Raw genomic sequence first — 17,613 nt, forward strand, 5'->3', positions numbered from 1 at the left:
TCTCCTTTTTCCCTCCAGCTTTCTATCCTTCTCTTTATTCTCCTTTTTTTTATTATTATTTTTTTAAATAATGAATCAATCAAAATATTTCATTTTTCTTTTGATTGCCCAAGCTTCTTTTTTTTTCTAATTTCATACGTCACATCACGACTTACCTTTCATATTAGCCTGTATAACAAAGTTTTATTATTTAATAAGTATTGTCATAATGCTCATATATATTGATAACATCTCGATATATTGTCGATATTTTTTCCATTATATTGACAATATATATCACATAATTTTGATATGACATAAATAAAAGTATTATTATCTTGCCGATTTACTATAGCAGTAATCTTATTTCAGAAGACTGCTATAGTAATCCTATTTATTTTTCTTATTTTTTGGATGTTAGAGGTTCCTAGCTCATACTCCTACTAAAAATTAGAGCGTTATCCTCAAAGCTTTAGATAAAATTTGATTTTTACAAATTGAAATAGTTAAATTTAGATGTTTTTATACTTTTGAAATATAGTAATTTATATATATATATATATATTAGCTTCTTCGCACGCACTTGTATGCCTGCGAGAATTTTTTTAAAAAAAATTATATTTATTTTAGAATTAAAAAAGATAATTGGTAGTTGTGCTCCATAAAAATAGGACTCATTATCTTATTTTTCTTTTAATGTGTGAATTTACTATATTATTCTCGTTTAATTAATAATTTCAATTCTTAATATTTACATTAACCAATGGCATATTCGGAGTTTTTGAGTGTTTCATCATTCTCTACCTTTTACTTTATATATATATAGATAATATATGCATATATATATATAGTTAGATGTCTTTGCGATTGAGAAAAATAAGGGTTAATCTTTGTATTAGTCCTTGAACTTAGACCTGATTTGCATTTGAGTCCCTCAATTTCCAAAATCATTACTGTGGTTTTTTAACTTCACTTTCGTTAGGACAAATGGTCATGCTATCAATTTTGATAACTTTTTTTGTTAAATGCAGGGGCAAAATGGTATTTTTATATTAAAACAAAAAACATGAATAAAAACAACATTCTTTTATACTACACACCGAAATAAATGTGGACAATATTACTCTGCTTATTTTCTGAAGCATTGCCCTGTTTTTGTTTTCTGTTGGCATTGATTTTGAGTTTTGAAAAAAATGTTCAATGATGAGGAAAAGCAAATGGGTGGACAAAATATGATGCTATGTAGATTGCCTGGGGTTTGAGCGGCGTCCAAGGTGTGGAGGTTGGGAGCTCTTATGACACGACGCTATGGTCGTGCTCCATGTCGACAACAACAAAGTCATAGACAGAGAGGCCATCGATCTCTGCGATGGTTGGGGAGAATGAGATGAGGTAGTTATGGTGGTGGAGGTGTGGTTGGAAAAGGTGGTTGATTTGATGGGTGAGAAGGTGGCGGTGAGGTTTAGGGTTTTGACCAGTGGCTGCTTTGGGTGGTGTTGGCTTGGGTGGTGGTTGTGGTTGTGGTCTGATGGTGAAGTTAGGGGAAGGAGAGGGTGCATAGAGACTGAGAAAGATGAAGAAGAAGATATTTTTTAATTAAATTTTCCATTCATTTTTTTTAAATTAAACAGTAATTACATTATTTTAATTTTTATTAATATGTTATTTTATTTCAGCAAAAAAAGTGGGCCATGTACATGACACATTGTCATTTGTGATAAAAATATGAAAATAGTCATGCCACGTCATCAAAATTGATAGAGTTATGAATGGAGATAACAACAGGGGTAAAGTGGAACACAAAACTATGGTCAAGGGGGTTAAGTGAGCCAATTTAATTTTTGAGGGGCAAAATGAGATTTGACCAAAGTTTCAGGGGGCACTACAGTAAATAAGCCTTAAGAAAAATAAGAGTTAATTTTTTTATTAATTTATGAACTTAGACCCGATTTGCATTTGAGCCCCTTAATTTTCAAAATCGTTCTCGTGGTCCTTAAACTTCACTTTCGTTAGGACAAATTGTCAAAATATCAATTTTGTTAACTTTTTCTATTAAATGCATGGGCAAAATGGTACTTTTATATTAAAACAAAAAACATGAATAAAAAATCATATCTTTAAAATAACCAAAAAAATCAAATAAAAAAATAAAGTTTGGATGGAGTAGAAATCGGGCTAGAGGGGGGGAGAGAGAGTTTAATCTTAACTTTTTATTCATGTTTTAATCAATTTAATACAAAAATACTATTTTGCCTTTGCATTTAACAGAAAAGTTAATAAAATTGACGGCATGACCATTTGTCCTAACAAAATTGAAGTTGAAGGATCACAAAAAGGATTTTAGAAATTAAAGGACTTAAATGCAAATCGGGTCTAAGTTCAAGGACTAATAAAACGATTAATCCAAAAAATAAATATAAGGTTGAAAAACAATAAACCACTAGCATTGAACATGGTACATAGTGATTGAGAAAAATAAATAAATGTAACCCTAATTGATCAGACAATGCTTGTTGGCTCATTTAATTTTGTGTTTTCTATTCAATGCTGGTTTTGTAGTTAATTTTGTACTATTAAATGAATGCGACATTTCATTGAGTACTATGTATAATCACAAAATTCAAAACATTTATATATTAATCTTCATCAGAACACTACAATAAAAATGAAATTAACTAACTTTTGGTCTAGTGATATTTATCTTCATTTGATAAGATGAGGTCTCATGTTCGACTATCATGGATGACGAGAATGACATATATTTGCGATAAGTTTAATGACTAGTTGTGGATAGCCTAAATTGTGGGGCGATATAGTTTTATTGTGGTTGTATTGACCTATCCGTTGTGAAAGTATCTTCTAGATTCCTATCGTTTGTAAACTAAAAAAAAAGCAGAAATAAATGAAAGATGAATTAGGTCAACCAAAGCAGCTAAACCCTGATTAGGTGCAACTAAAGATGATTCAAAGAGAATTGGCAAGTGTTTGGTGATATTAATGTTTTGAGTTGTACGTCACCCTGGACGGCAGGTGAAACATTTTCCCCGTTGTTGTCTCTTAACGCAGGATGGAAGCATTTGAAACGTGCCCCAATGCATTTTAATACTCGTTTTACCAAATATGTTAAATGCCGCTTCGAAAAATTTACCAATCATAGAGTGACATCTACAATCTACGGTCCAACTTAAATGAATGCTAAGACAACTTGTCACCGGAAAGGCAGGAAGAAAACATGGGTCTGTCTGATCATATTGATTCTTGTCTTCCAAGCCCGGTATGTTTCTTTGTTATAATATTTATTTGCAATCTCCACTTTCATTTTTCTATGAATTTAAACGTACAACATGTGTTGTGTTTTAACTGGTCCGGAAACAGTTTTTTTATGTGGATAAATAATTTTGGTGGGTTGATGATGTGGAAATTGGTCATTCGAAAACACCGAATGGGTTGGCCTGCACGAATTGGTTCGAGCAAGGGGACCAATGGATTTCGTATTTTAGCTAAGCAATGATTAGTGGGTGATGCACCAAATAGAAATTAAAGAGAGAGAGAGAGGAGAGAGAGGCAGGCACATGTGGTTGTTTTGATGGCACTTTCTTTCCATCATCTGGGCCACTATTTTGTTTTTTTCTCATCAGCGGCTTTGGACCGACCTCTCAATGTGGGATGTGGCCCGGTTTGATCCACATTGCCCTGCTATTTTATCTTCAATATTATATTAATATTCAAGAGAGAGATATTAATCTCCTCTGGCTTCTGGTTATTTCCCACTTAAACTTGTCAAGTAGGCCACTAATTTAAAGCCAACCTCTGGTGTGATTGATTAGATTAACTTAAACCCGTTAATAATTAAATGAGCAATTAAAACAGAGGGCCCAGATTTCACCAAGTAGAAGATAAACAATTGAAAGAATCGGATCTCCACTAATTACATGCCAGAGAGATTGTCTCCTAGTGTGAGACAGATTTCAATACCACGAGGTAGGGTTCAATATATGCATGATTCAGTGCACAACATCTGGACCAAGGAACAATAACTATAGTACCATACGCACTTAATATATAATTGTAACGAGGTACTGTGTTCGAATTTCCCTCATATGTCTTTCAATATCATTTGTTTAAAAACTTGATTATTGATTAGTGAGGAATTAGGGTTTGCTGATTGACTATATAATTCAATGCATCCTCCTTAATATTCCTACTTATCCCCTCTCTTTGGTGTTCCCCCACCAAATAAAATACTAGTTGAAATACTTATCCCTGCATAAGACAAAGGAAGCTTGCTCCCTAACATGGGTTTTCTGGAATTTATTATAAAATGTTTGTCATTTAGTTTCTTTGATTATTATTATTTCTCATTGAGCAATAATTATTTAGGATGTTTGAACTTGACAAGCAAACTATTTCATCTCTTGGTTGGTTTGGTTTCTTCTGTCACGGAGGATGGTTTCAAAAATTGTTAGGTTTTATTGACTCTGATGCAATGTAGCAGCATTTGCAATCTGAATCAAACCAGATGGTCAAGCCTCCATTTGGGTTCATTGAAAGAAACTACATTGGCCTTGGAAAATTATGAAACTGTTTGATTTTTCTAAGAAAAGTAGTGTTTTTTTTTTGAGAGAATAGCAATAGGATTTTATTGATAGGAAATATAACTAGTAAAAAAAACCGAGCAATGTCATCAGGATTAGGCAAGTTTCTAATAAATTAGTTAATTTCAGCTCCACAATTACAAGTTTGGTCCATGCACATTAACCACTAATTTTGGATGAGGAACAAGTGGGTTGCACTAATTATGACAATAATGTTGGGAAGCAGATAAACATGGAATTTGGTGGCAGAAGCACGTTTTACGCTGTCATTTCTTAATATTATAATGTTTATGTAGAGGTTAGTTAATTAATTAATTAATTAGGTTAGTTAATTAATTATACAAACATGGTCCATTCCATTCACATGATTTGATTAGGTCTTAAGAGCTTGTCAAAGATTGATTTTTTCTTAATTAATATTTTATTTATTTGTTTATTTTCTAGGTGCGCACTATGCAGGGGCCCTAATCCATCTGCTCCTCGTCAGCTTAATCTAAGTGTGATTACACTTTCATCATTCGATCAAATGGAGACAGGTGCGCACGAGTGCGTGTCTTGGTGAGCAATCCATCCCTTGCTTGTCCCAAGAACCATAATCATGGTGTTTAATGTTAAACTAATGATAACAATTAACAACAAACCAAATGCTAAGGAGAATCACGTCTGCACCGTTGATTTGTTAGCGTTCAGATACATCAATGGCTGACAGCCGGCCCACATGCACATGGACGGTTGTTTTATTAGGAACAAAACTCTTAACAACAATGATAAGGATATGAAAGCAGAAACACAACACAATTAGGATGATCCCATGCTTGAAGGGCAAAACCAGAACATTACAATGAGAGATGTAGGAAGAAGCATATTTATTACCGTGCTAATCTTTTTGGCAACAAATCATTTGGCATCCTTTTTCCATGGTGAACAAATAATAGTGTAGGAGATATTACAAGACCTGTACAAAATATTAATGTCAGCCTGCAACTGGTAGCTGTAAGCTGTTTGTCGAAGCTTTTGGCTTTACAACATATGCGACTGTGATTTCTTCTGGGTTGGATTCTGGACTTTCCTCTCGGAAGGTTACTTCGAATAATAACGATTGGTATAAACAGACCTCATCTTCCTTGCAATAATAAACCTGCAAACACAAGCCAAGTTGATTTAACATCACTGACACCGTCTTAGCATGTGGTTTAACAGTAGGGTAAAAAAAAAGCATGTGGTTTAACAGTAGTTATACAAAGACACATTTGTGGAAAAAGTTCATTAAACTATATCTTTTTGGCAGACCTAATTAAACCAGTTTGTTTGCAGGCTAAAATATGTCATACCTTGCAATTAATTCTCCCCAGCGAAGCTGATGGGGAGGGTCTCTTGAAATGAAGAATTGCTGATCCTTCTGGACTAAGATATCCATCCAGGGGATCAATGGAAACTGCAGTTTCAGGCTCAGTTTCTACGCTAAACTTACTGCGAGCTTCCTGCATTTAAAATCTACACATGACAAATATGGAAAGGGCCATGCAACACCAGCATATTTGACAATAGGATGAGAAACCACAGCAAGAAAGAATTTCTAAATTGGAAGCAACATGTATGTGTTTATTGAAATGAAGAGAGGGATGGTGACCTTTGAAAAATGATACCCTTCGGGTACTGATATTTTAATAGACAGGTTGCCCTCATTGGATGAACCACCATCAACCGTAATGGTCTGCGTGTCAGCTGACGATCGTCTTCTGAGGCGTTTCAAAGATTTTGATTTTGCCGTGGGAGGCTGAACCCCTTTCAACTCTAATGTAAGAAGTTCAGCTTCTTCCTTATTTAAGTCTAGATATCTGATTAGACTGTTATTTGTATCAGCTATGAAAATTCTTCCTGTAATAGGAAAAAAAACTTTGAATCTGAGCTTGTTACTGGTAAGAAGGAATATATTTGAATCTCACTTTCTGATTTTTCATCATAGGAAGAGAGAGATAAGAGAACATCAAGAATATTTTATGTGCAATTATAAAAGAGGCTTCACCATTTTTCGCTTCAACAATTCCTGATGGCTCTGAAAGCTGCCAGAAGATAACAGATTATTAGAAATGAGTCAAATGTTGACCCTCTCATTTCTTTTCCTTTCTAGATTGTGATAACAGGTACAGATGACAATATGATTGCACCTATTCCCTATTTTCTTGGATCATTTAATTTTCTAGAAGAGCATACAGGCTAAATTATATACGGTGCACATAAGATTAATCAAACACTTTAAAGCAACCTGCGTAATCTTCTAATAACTCCTGCACCATTAGAAATCGTCAAAGAAAAACCAACAAAATTCCGAACCTGAGCTTCTAGAGATGCTCCGTCCTTGAAGCCAGCTTTTCCAATCCCTGCTACAGTACTAACTCTCTTATTAGCTGGATCTAGCTTCTTTATCTGGAGTTTGGAAAGAGATAAAGTTAGTACTTGACCAGAAACTGGTAGAAGCTATCACAATATTTTCCAAGATGAACTTTACATAAAAATCAAATTGATGCACTCAAAACTCAAGAGCGCAACCTACATCATAGAATAGTTACTGTCAGTCATGATCTGACTACCTTGTGATTATAGCTGTCTGCTATATAAATTTGACCACTCTGTGCACATAAGACGCCTAGCGGATGTTGAAGAAGCACTTCAGACCCTATTCCATCATGGTCACCAAACTGTACAGAATTAACATAAGAAGTATTATAAGAAAACGGGTGTACTAGAAAAAGATCATGTACCCAGAAAAAAGATCACCTTAAACAAATTGTCTGAGAAAACTGGATCACCACCAGCTAGCAATTTTGATCCTCCTGTTTTTAGGTCAAGTGCCCTAATGGAGCTACTCTCACTATCAGCAATATATAGCTCCTTGAGATCTACAATAACCAAAGAGGAGTTTATAATATGTGAAAGTCCATATACAAAATTACTTATGTGACATTGAAAGTCATGAACTGTGGAAAAGATTGTGATACATTACCAAGAGATAATGAAATTCCAGAAGGCTGTGCAAACGATGTGCTTGAAGAGCTATGCCAATCAGAAAAATAAAAACGTGTCAAGTCTGGAAGTACTGCTATCAAATAAATCTTCATTACACCATTGAGCGTCTTCACGTTATCTTTACCTTGATCCGTTCAAGTTTCTTTCATAACCATCACCACTAAAAGCTCTAGTAACTCCATCATCTGTATTGTGTTCCCAGATTTGATGTTGGCCCGCCATGGCAATGTAAACTTTCTCATTGACTGGATGAAAGCAGGCATCCCATGGAGAGTTGAGGAGCTGACAGGATATAACTAGAAACTTTTGAGTAAAGCAGAGATGTTTATCCGAGAATTTTATGATTCAGCTTAAATGTTTTAAATATATATTCTTCACTATCCCAACCAAAAAGGGCTTTGCATCATCAAAATTCATGTTTCTGTAATCTTGCCTGAGTACTTCCTTTTCCTCCCCCTCGGTAATCAGAGCCTTTGGTTCCATTCCCAGCAAGGGTACGCACTGTGTCATTAACAAAATCAATCTCCCTACAATAACAGAAGCTAGATTATGACAAAATAATTCAGAAAATGTCAAATAATTCTGATTTAATATAGTTTCGTAGAAGGGGAACATGCATGGGAAGCAAAATTAGAAATAGAAAATGATAACCATTTGCTACAGTACAAGTATCAGGACAGTAGTGAATATTCCAGATAGTTATTATTTACTATTCTAATTTTGTTGCATAATTTATCTATTGATTCCATGCTTGTATTTCTTATGCTCTTTATAGGTAGGAAATAGAGCCAACTATGCTTGTCAAATGAACACAGGGTATTTCAATAGCCACCACGTACCTCAAAGCATGGTTTTCAGTATCTGCAACATAGAGGAGATTTTTCTTCGGGTTGTAAGCTAGCCCCTAGTAAAGCATGACCAAAGGTTACGTGCCACGGCCAGCATTCAACATGAAACATGAGATGAAAAACCTCATAATGTATGCATGCATTCATCAATGAAAAGAATACTCTAAGGCCAATAACGTGGTTATGACATGCTCTTAAAGACAGCTTATTTTCTTACCTGAGGCCGATTAAAGGTGGCATCATCAAATGAACCATCATGCAGACCTTCCTCTCCAGTACTTCCAACTTGGACAATAAAATTTCCATCTAGGTCGGTTACCACCTGAAATCCATGCACAAGAAGATGGTTAGATAACAATCCAGTTCACATTGATTTCCTGTTATAAAAATTTAGCAGGAATTTAAGACTTTAACTTAACATCAAGAGGAAACTGAAACAGTTTGAACACACCCACACCATGATATATATTTCTTTAGTTAGGATCTCCAAAAATATATTATCTGAACATCAAAATATCATCGTATTTTCCTTCTTCCCCCCACCACAAACCACCACCCCCGGCGCGGAAAAAAATTAATTATAAAAACTGCACAGAGAGAGCCTACTATGCGGTTATGATTACTGTCTGAAATGAAGAGCCTATTGTTTAGGACATCAATTGCAAGCTTTCCAGGAAACTTTAACGGAGATGTAACTAAACGAGGATCATTGTCTTTCTCCAAACTCAAAGGAATTGGTGCATTGTCCAACATCTTCTTTCTTCCATAGAACAGAAGAGCTGCCTCTACCAAATCGTCGAGATCCTTCCAAAAGAAGAAAATTTATGTTTTATTCATTGACCAATTACCAAGCGGAAATCCATGAAATTAAATGTAAGCATCTTGCAAATACTTAAATGGTTATCAATACCTTGCGGCGACCTTCACCGGATACTTGCGCAAGGAGCCTACCATTGGGCCCAACAATAGCAAATGTTGGCCATGAATTGACACCTAGCTCTCGCCATAGATACATATCTCCATCATTGACAACCTAAAACAGGTAGATAGTTGAAATAACTCCGGAATTTTGTAATCTTAATGAGTGAAATATGATCGAGCATTACCACAGATATCAGTCTACCCAGAGTACTAGAACACCCAAATAAAATGAGAGATTTATTTCTACTAAAGTAAAATTTACAAACAATGAAGCATACTGGGTGAGTGATGCCATAGCGTAACACTGCATTGCGAATGGCTTCTAAATCCTTCTCGTTATCAAATTTTGCAGAATGGACTCCCACAACAGTGAACTGCACAAGAATGAGAACAAATATACGATCATCAACTAATGGGGCCATAGTTCATAATTCTGCCAACTGGTACATGATTCAGCCGGGTAAACATTATCGATTTTTTAGATGCAAAAATTTCAAAAGGACATGGAAGAAGTATGTATTCTATTAAGAAGGAAAAAGAAATCGAAGCTTATACAACTTTGTTAATTATAACAAGCAATCTCATAAAATCAGAATGTAAAATAATAAATTTGATATGTCAGAAAAATAGAGAAATTTGAAAGAAAAGAGAATGAAAAAAGGATTACCGGCATATCTTTGTATTTTTTCTCCAGAAACTCTAGGTCTGGCAGGACATGCATACAGTTTATACAACAATAGGTCCAAAAATCTAGAAGAACAACTTTTCCTTTCAGATCCTGCCAAACATATTTATCAAAACTAAAGCTATACAATAATCTTGGTTTAACCATGTAGAAGTTTAAGTTTTATACAAATTACCCTGCTAAACTTAATGGGAGCTGTATTCAACCAATCAAGTTTTGCTGGAAATTCTGGCACGATAGGAGCAGTTCCTCTTGCAAAGTAAAAGATCATTCATTTAAGCAGGTTTTACATATATAATTATGCAAACCAACAACAACGATATACGAATAGCTACAAATACAAATTATATAAAAAAAGGCAGCAAAATCCTTATTTACCTAGTTTCCAGGTCCGATATATAGTTCACAAATTGTTGGATTCTTTCCATGTTTGATTCACCTATAAAATAATTAATGGAGGACAAGAAAATTGTAGTTTTCATTTTGCTGTAACTACGAATTCATAGAGACATGTTAAACAGATAACTAAAATTAGGTTTCAATGTAAACTTATCTTTTCATAATAAATGTACAATTACAAAAGATAAAGAAGGACTAGGCAGAAGAAAAAAAATGCAGCGGGGGAAAAGAATGTACCAAAAATACAGAGGTGTGACATCAGTACCTTCCTTCTGTTTAAGAGATGGCTGGTTGATCCCAAATATCACATTCCAAATAGCTTTAGGTGATGCATATTGCATTGCCTGTGTAGGAACCTCAGTAGAATGTATAAATTACAGAAACTAGAATAACAAAGAAGAAAAAATGATTAAGATGTCATCTTTTGCATGCATAAAATTCAATCCGGAGATCTCTCCCTCTCTCACTCTTTGTCTTGCCAAGAATTCTACTTTATTGAGTTATACCTTCCAGTTTGAGATGGTGAAGGCAAGACAAGACAAAGCAATCCCCAAGCTTCCATATCTCACAATATCTCGCCGAAGAACCCTGCAACCTGTCCACAAATTATTCTGCAGCCTCAAGCTAAGGGGGGCTGTTTGTTTGATTTGAAAATGCAACCGTATGATAACTATTCTCAAGTTAATAGGTGACACTGCTCAATATTACAATCGTTAAGTATACAATCTTCCAAATGTTTGTCAAGCATATACAACTTCAGGGAAAGAAGTTGATCGACCAAATAACAAGGAACCTACATTTCAGAGGACATATCACCATTGCACTATGAGAAACACTTTCAGGGGGACTTACTGTAATGTAAACCCACAAACCAAATACATAGCATATAGCACATAGAAGTGTAAAAACAAATTGGCGCAAGTATGTCTTAGGCTGTTTCTACTAGCATGATTTGTTGGGAAAAATGTAAGGATTGATTAATACATGAAATATACAAATAAATAACACATGCTCCCAAATAAGAAATGGTTTATTAATCAAAATAACACAATTGAAATGTTGCAATTATAGAACCCTTCTTACCCTCCATCTGAGAAAACCCTGTCATTGGAAGTTCCAGTTTTCTGCAGTAAACCATTATTTTCTTCTGTGAGTTTTTCTGTTGTGTTTTGAGATGACATATAAGGAAATTGGGGTCCCTGGATCTTCCCATCTGCAGTGGCATGTCAACATAAGATCTCATGTTCCATAAGATGTATAATCTAAAAGATTACCCTGTAAACGAGTTGGTAGGAGAACAACAGCGTTATAAGCTTTTAAGATACTATCTTTATCGAACTTGAATCCAACCTATAGATCAATCAGATTCAAAAGGTGCATTTAGAAATAAATAAGGAAAGAGTTCCAATACAGAAGATGCCCCTTGCAAGAAAATTGGTCTTATAATAGTCCTTAAAAAGTGCCACTAGTGTAGCTTCACCATTCTACATTCTTGATGGTACAAAAATGACATTTGCAGCATATTCTCAAAACTACATACTATAGCCACCAGAGCCACCACTGAGAATATCATCAAGTGAAACATTTCCTATTTCATTTCGAATTAGGGATGGACCAGCAGCCTTTAGAGTCTCTTCTGATAAAGTAGTTTTGACAGCTATGCATCTACAGGCAGCAGAACAAGATTAGCAGTTGCCACAACTATAATCCTTAGTTCTAAGTTAAAAGTAATGTTAGAGCACATAAATGATTAGGGTAAATGGTGATACAAGAAGAAATATAATAGATCCAACCCAACGTGTTGATTCATGTAATTTAATATGAACTTTTTGCAAATTTACCTCATTTTTGCAGCTTTGGCAGCCTGCACGCCAGCCAGTGCATCTTCAATAACAATACACTGCCAAGACATAGGCAGACATATAACACCTTAAGAACATGAAAATGGAAAGTGAAGCAATTAACATGGCATATACCGTTAAATGCAGAATGACCTCATTATTTAGCTTATGGTAAAAGCTAACAAAATCAACCTTTCATGGAACATTTTGTGAGACACCCAATAAAACAAGCTTTTATTACTTATACCTTTAGAACTTTATTGTATTTATCTATCCTTTCTTTTCTTTTCTTTTCTTTTTCAAATTTCTCCTATTTTGTTCTTGAAAATTCTTCTTTTTAAGAAAATAGCAGAATCTTCTAGTGTACCTCACTAACGGGCACATCCAAGATCTTTGATGCAGCCAAGAAAATATCAGGAGCAGGTTTCAGTTTCTCAAAAGCATCTGCTGACACAATAGCATCAAACCTGATAAAAGGATAACAAAATAAGAGGAGTAAAAAATTAATGATCCTACAAAAATATGACAAACTTGAGAAGCTGACTAGAAGGGCTTACATTGACAGTGGTAAATTAGCGGCAGCTAGATTTGCAATAACCTTGATACGATCAGCGCTAGACGCAACAGCAACTTTAAGGCCTTTTCCTTTACACTGTTTTACGGCAGAGAATACTAAAAGAATAACTAAATGAAGTAGCAGAATAGTAATATTGTTTCGATTATGAGTAGTTTCCTTGAAACCTGAGTAATGAGTTCAAGGGCACCAGGGAATCCTATTCCAGAATTTGGTTTTGCATACTACAAGAAATTAAATAAGTGTTACGGTTAGGGAAACTTGATGACTAAAGAAATTCACGCTTGTTGCAGTATACTGATAAAATTACAAAAGACGACTGACAAAATTCATTAACCTTATCTAAATATATCTCAAAGAACCTCTTCTTTGCAGCCTCAGGATTGAATCCCTTTACCCCCTTAACAGCAGCAACACCTCCTAAGAAGTTCGCTTCACCTAGTACATTGATGCAAAACAGGAACATTAGCAAAAAGAAAAACTTTTTCATAACAAAACTGCAAACTATCAAATCAGAACGTTGGCCCATCACATATGTTGTTAGTAATTAGAAAATGCCAAACTTAAAAGGGAAAATCATCTTAATTTTCAAATACAGATTATTCAACTAGCAACTATAAAAATTCACAACCACCTTTCTTATAGTTTTGTTTGCAATTTTACCATGCCCAAGTCAAATACATGTAACAAAGACTAAAAAATCTACACCAAGGTCGATAATTCATTGCACTAAAAAGAAATTTTTAATCTTTACCAGTTCCCATGAATGGCACAAAGTCTTCCACTGTGACTTCAACCCCCATCTCTGCGAAAACATCGACACCGGCCAATCTAGAAGGCTCTTCGCTGTCACAGAGTACTCCATCCATGTCAAACAACACAGCAGATACCTTCCCCCATTCACTTCCAGAAGATCCTTGCACATTTCTCTCTTCCACTTTCACACAAGCTTTCACAACCATTTTCTTTGAGAAATCGAATCGCTTTGGCCTCCATTGGAAGAGGTAGGTTGAGAGTGAAATGGGTTTTCGTCCTTTTGAGCTAGCACATAAAGAAGAGAGCTTGGTGGGTTGTGAGAGAGAAGATGGTGGCGATAGTAGTTTCATGGCCATGGGAGTTGAGTTGAGTTGAGCCAACTGATTCTGTTTGTGAGTGGCGGGGAAGGGGCTTCGTTATATAATATATTTTCGTACTGTTACGAAACTGCCCTTACCGTTTCTTGCATGTCTGTGCGGGTTTCTTGTCATTTTGATTTTTCTTTTGTGGTGGAGAAATGGGATCATGTTCAATTTATTATCCACTTCTTCAAGCCTCCCCCTCATTATAAATTTTATCTCAAGCCATTTATTTATTTATTTATGGATGAATTTTTATGTCATCAGATACCAATCATAATTTATTTCTCAAAAAAGAAAAATCAACCATCAATTATGAAATTGTGATTACTCCACCACATTTCTGCCACTCATATCAGAGTGCCCATATTCAAAATCTTACATTTCACTCAATCATGATGCAGAGATATTTCTTGTATAATTTTTATCCTTGAATTCAATATATTCAACCCCTCCATTAAACAGCTTAAGAAAGAAAGACAATGTGTATGCTGAGAGAATTTGATCTTTGTTTAGTTCTTGTGTGTTATATTTGCTATGATATGCAAAGATACAGAGCTAACAACATGCAAAGCCTATATTTCTTTGGAATGTCAAACTGCCATTCCTCCCAACAAAATCATGAGCCTTGGTCTTTCTTCATTGCTGGATGGAGTTTTCAAACACCATCTCTTGTGTATGTTCCCCAGCTCCACCTACATTGACACTTTTAAGCTTAACAAATTCAAGACCTCACCAAAAATCCTTGCAGGAACATCTTCCATTTCTGAAATGATGATAGCGCATACGGTCCCTCACAATTATATCACGCTCGTATACTTTCGAAAAGATCTTTATGGCAGAATGGCAATCCTCACAAGTTCTTAAGTTCTTCGTAACACGAATGGTTGTTCCAGGTTTCGTGTTCAGGACACCGAAAGCAATAGCAAGCTTTTCGCTGTGGTATTGCAGTGCAGTTTCCTTCTCCTCCTCTGCAATGTCAAACAAAACTTGGGAGCTATTTGGTGAGTAACCCTCCATCTGCAGCTTCTCTATGATCGTTTCCAGCATCAAATAGACCTCCTTCATTTGTGGGTGTGACCCTTCTCCCACTTTGAACTCATGAACCATGCCACCAATATCAACCATGCTAATTCCAGGACTTGTCTTGACCCCCCTTTCCTTCATCAACGTTCTAACTTTTTCAACATCATCCCACCTGCCTGCCTTTGCATAAATGTTAGACAACAATGCATAACGGCCGCTATTTTGAGGCTCCAATTCAAGCAAAATCCTTCCAACTCTCTCTCCCATTTCAACATTTCCATGTATCCTGCAAGCACCTAACAAGGCCCCCCAAACAGCTGCATTGGGTTTGATTGGCATTGAATTTATAAGCTGCTCAGCCTCTTCCAATTGCCCTGCCCTTCCAAACATATCAACCATACACCCATAGTGCTCCACCTCAGGCTCAATACCATAAAATTTCTTCATAGAACTAAAGAAGTTTAGACCTTTATCGACAAAACCCGAGTGAGTACAAGCATTTAGGACATTCAGAAAAGTAACTCCATTTGGTTCTAACTTACTCCTTTGCATCTTGGAGAAGAGATCGATTGCATCATCTGCTTGACCGTGCATAGCAAGCCCGCCAATCATGGCATTCCATGTGGAAATCTCTTTCTGTTTGATATTTTCGAACACTTCCCACGCCATGTCTAGCCGCCCACATTTGGCGTACATATCAAGCAAAGCAGCCCCTAGCACTGCATCCAATTTAATGGTGTTCCTCTTGATATAAGCATGAACCCACTTTCCTTGATCAACTGCTCCCACATTGGCACAGGCAGCTAGCACACTTGACAAAATAAATTTTCTCGGACTAAGTAAGTTCTCCTTCTGCATCTCATTGAAAATTTCCAAGGCCTCCTTGTGACACCCTCCTTTTATGTAACCATCAACCATGGCACTCCAAGATATCTCATCCTTTTCACTCATGCCATCAAACAACTCCCTTGCCTCTTTCAACATGCCACATTTAGCAAGGCCACTCACCATTGCATTCCAAGAACCAACATTTTTACTTGGCATATGCTTCTCAAACAATTCTTTAGCTGCTTCTACATCTCCACATTTCATGTAACCATCAATCATCGCGTTCGAACAAATCACATCATTCGATTCCGAAGCCTCATCTAGCATTCTCCTTGCCTCCTCTACAAGCCCAAATGATGCATACATCTGAATTCCAGCACTTTTTATGTGCCCATCTTCACCAAACTGATTTTTGACAACATGTGCATGAATTTGCAGAGCTTCCTCTACAGCTTGAACCAATGTGCAGGCCTTGAACAATATAGAATAGGTGAACTTATTAGGCCTAGCATTCATAGCCACCATCTTAGAATAATATGATATACAACTCAAGGCCTCATTGTTCTCTAGGCAACCTTTAATTACAATATTCCACACAAAAACATTGGGCCTCCACACAGAATCAAAGACCTTCAAAGCAAACCCAAAGTTGCTGAAATGTTGACTTGCATAGCATTTAACTATGGCCCCTGCCACATAATGGTCTTGAAAGTGGCCTGACCTCAGGGCAACACCATGGGCTTGCTTGAGATGTTGTAAAGAAGTGGTGCATTTTGTGTTTAGGATGTGTAAGATTGTTTTCTGGGAGAGTTTGGAGGTGGAAGCTGTGCTCTCTGCTGAGACTTCTTTTGGTTTGATGCGATGAGGAAGATTTGTGGTGGTGGTGGATGTGCTCATCTTGGCTCTGCTATGTTATCCAGTCTTGGCTAATAGTCTCTGAGGTACAGACTGCAGAATATAAAAGTCAGACTGCTAATGTCGTTTGCAGCTTTTTTCTTCTTTTCTTTTAAACTGGCGACATGTCGTTTGTAGCTTGTTTTAAAATGGACGACATAAGTTGGTTCTCTAACCGTTGTTCTATCTTTGATTTAAACACTGAGCACAATGTTTTTTTTAGTACAAACTATGGTCTAAACTATAAAGGATGAGGATTTCTTATACACACACAACTATGATGTTTTGGGAATTCAAACCTGATACCTCTGGTTTGCAAGTCAATGCCATTTTCCATCGTAAACTCAATCTTGAGCTGGAATTGAAGGAGTTGGCAGTGTCTTCAGCTGGAATTGATGGAGTTGGCGGTGGCGAGGGACGGACCCACGGTGGGGTCACTGGGGTCAAACGGCCCTATGGAAGCCATGGAAATAGGCTTGGAGGTCCACTTGAGCTGGCTGTGTGACCCCTTGGATTGCCCTCCAAGTGTTTGATGTTTTGCCTGAGAGGAAGAGGGAGGAAGCTGTGCGCAAGAGAAAGAAGAAGCAGTATAGCAAGCGCTTATGTTTTTTTAAAACCCCTGGGCAAAACGACGTCGTTTTGGCCCAGAAAAATTTTTAAAATTAAAAACCCTTCCGTATCCCTCCATTCTCCAACATTAACCTGTTTGTTGTAAATACATGCATGTGGAGCCCACATTTCCCTGTACAATACCTGAGGAGCACGTTTCCTCCCTTCTATAAAGGTAGGCCTCATCTTCATTGTAATGATTGATCAATCTAAATAAAACTCCCTAACTAGGATTTCTCTCCCTTTCAATTCTCTCAATCTTTCAGTTTCTC

At 36.3% G+C, this 17,613-nt stretch overlaps 1 protein-coding gene and 1 pseudogene across 3 annotated transcripts; both read right to left on the bottom strand.

Moving 5' to 3' along the window:
• Positions 1-5,423: 5,423 nt before the first annotated feature.
• On the bottom strand, positions 5,424-14,059 carry LOC148921182 (protein SUPPRESSOR OF QUENCHING 1, chloroplastic-like). Of its 2 annotated transcripts, XM_089053077.1 has the most exons (28): positions 13,624-14,049; positions 13,207-13,307; positions 13,037-13,093; positions 12,853-12,947; positions 12,663-12,762; positions 12,296-12,354; positions 11,995-12,119; positions 11,538-11,667; positions 10,961-11,042; positions 10,720-10,798; positions 10,434-10,494; positions 10,231-10,306; positions 10,038-10,148; positions 9,649-9,744; positions 9,360-9,482; positions 9,056-9,253; positions 8,667-8,771; positions 8,441-8,505; positions 8,035-8,128; positions 7,726-7,883; positions 7,579-7,628; positions 7,353-7,474; positions 7,166-7,273; positions 6,909-7,001; positions 6,601-6,637; positions 6,205-6,452; positions 5,906-6,055; positions 5,424-5,712 (listed from the first exon to the last, which is right to left on the bottom strand). In XM_089053077.1, the coding sequence occupies exons 1-28, from the start codon at positions 13,979-13,981 to the stop codon at positions 5,548-5,550; spliced, it is 3,246 nt and encodes a 1,081-aa protein (XP_088909203.1). In that variant the 5' UTR covers positions 13,982-14,049; the 3' UTR covers positions 5,424-5,547. The 2 variants fall into 2 exon arrangements, with proteins under 2 accessions (XP_088909203.1, XP_088909206.1); XM_089053080.1 differs by lacking the exon at positions 5,424-5,712 and having other exon boundaries at positions 5,908-6,068; positions 13,624-14,059.
• A 346-nt stretch (positions 14,060-14,405) lies between these two features.
• On the bottom strand, positions 14,406-16,763 carry LOC148921183 (pentatricopeptide repeat-containing protein At5g48910 pseudogene; annotated as a pseudogene). The gene has a single exon (XR_016127283.1). The product of XR_016127283.1 is annotated as a pentatricopeptide repeat-containing protein At5g48910 pseudogene (transcript).
• Between the last annotated feature and the right edge of the window lie 850 nt (positions 16,764-17,613).

The sequence above is a fragment of the Prunus mume genome, linkage group LG1, assembly GCF_029339155.1.
Source record: "Prunus mume cultivar Tortuosa linkage group LG1, ASM2933915v1, whole genome shotgun sequence".
NCBI lineage: Eukaryota > Viridiplantae > Streptophyta > Magnoliopsida > Rosales > Rosaceae > Prunus > Prunus mume.

What these genes read in the sequence shown, in the direction of transcription:
- LOC148921182 (XM_089053077.1), bottom strand. Translation starts at nt 13,981, where the DNA reads ATGGCCATGAAACTACTATCGCCACCATCTTCTCTCTCACAACCCACC. An exon ending in ATCTCTTAAACAGAAGGAAG is followed by an intron (nt 10,495 to 10,719) that starts GTACTGATGTCA and finishes ATTATTTTATAG; the next exon opens with GTGAATCAAACATGGAAAGA. An exon ending in GAGGAAAAGGAAGTACTCAG is followed by an intron (nt 7,884 to 8,034) that starts GCAAGATTACAG and finishes ATATCCTGTCAG; the next exon opens with CTCCTCAACTCTCCATGGGA.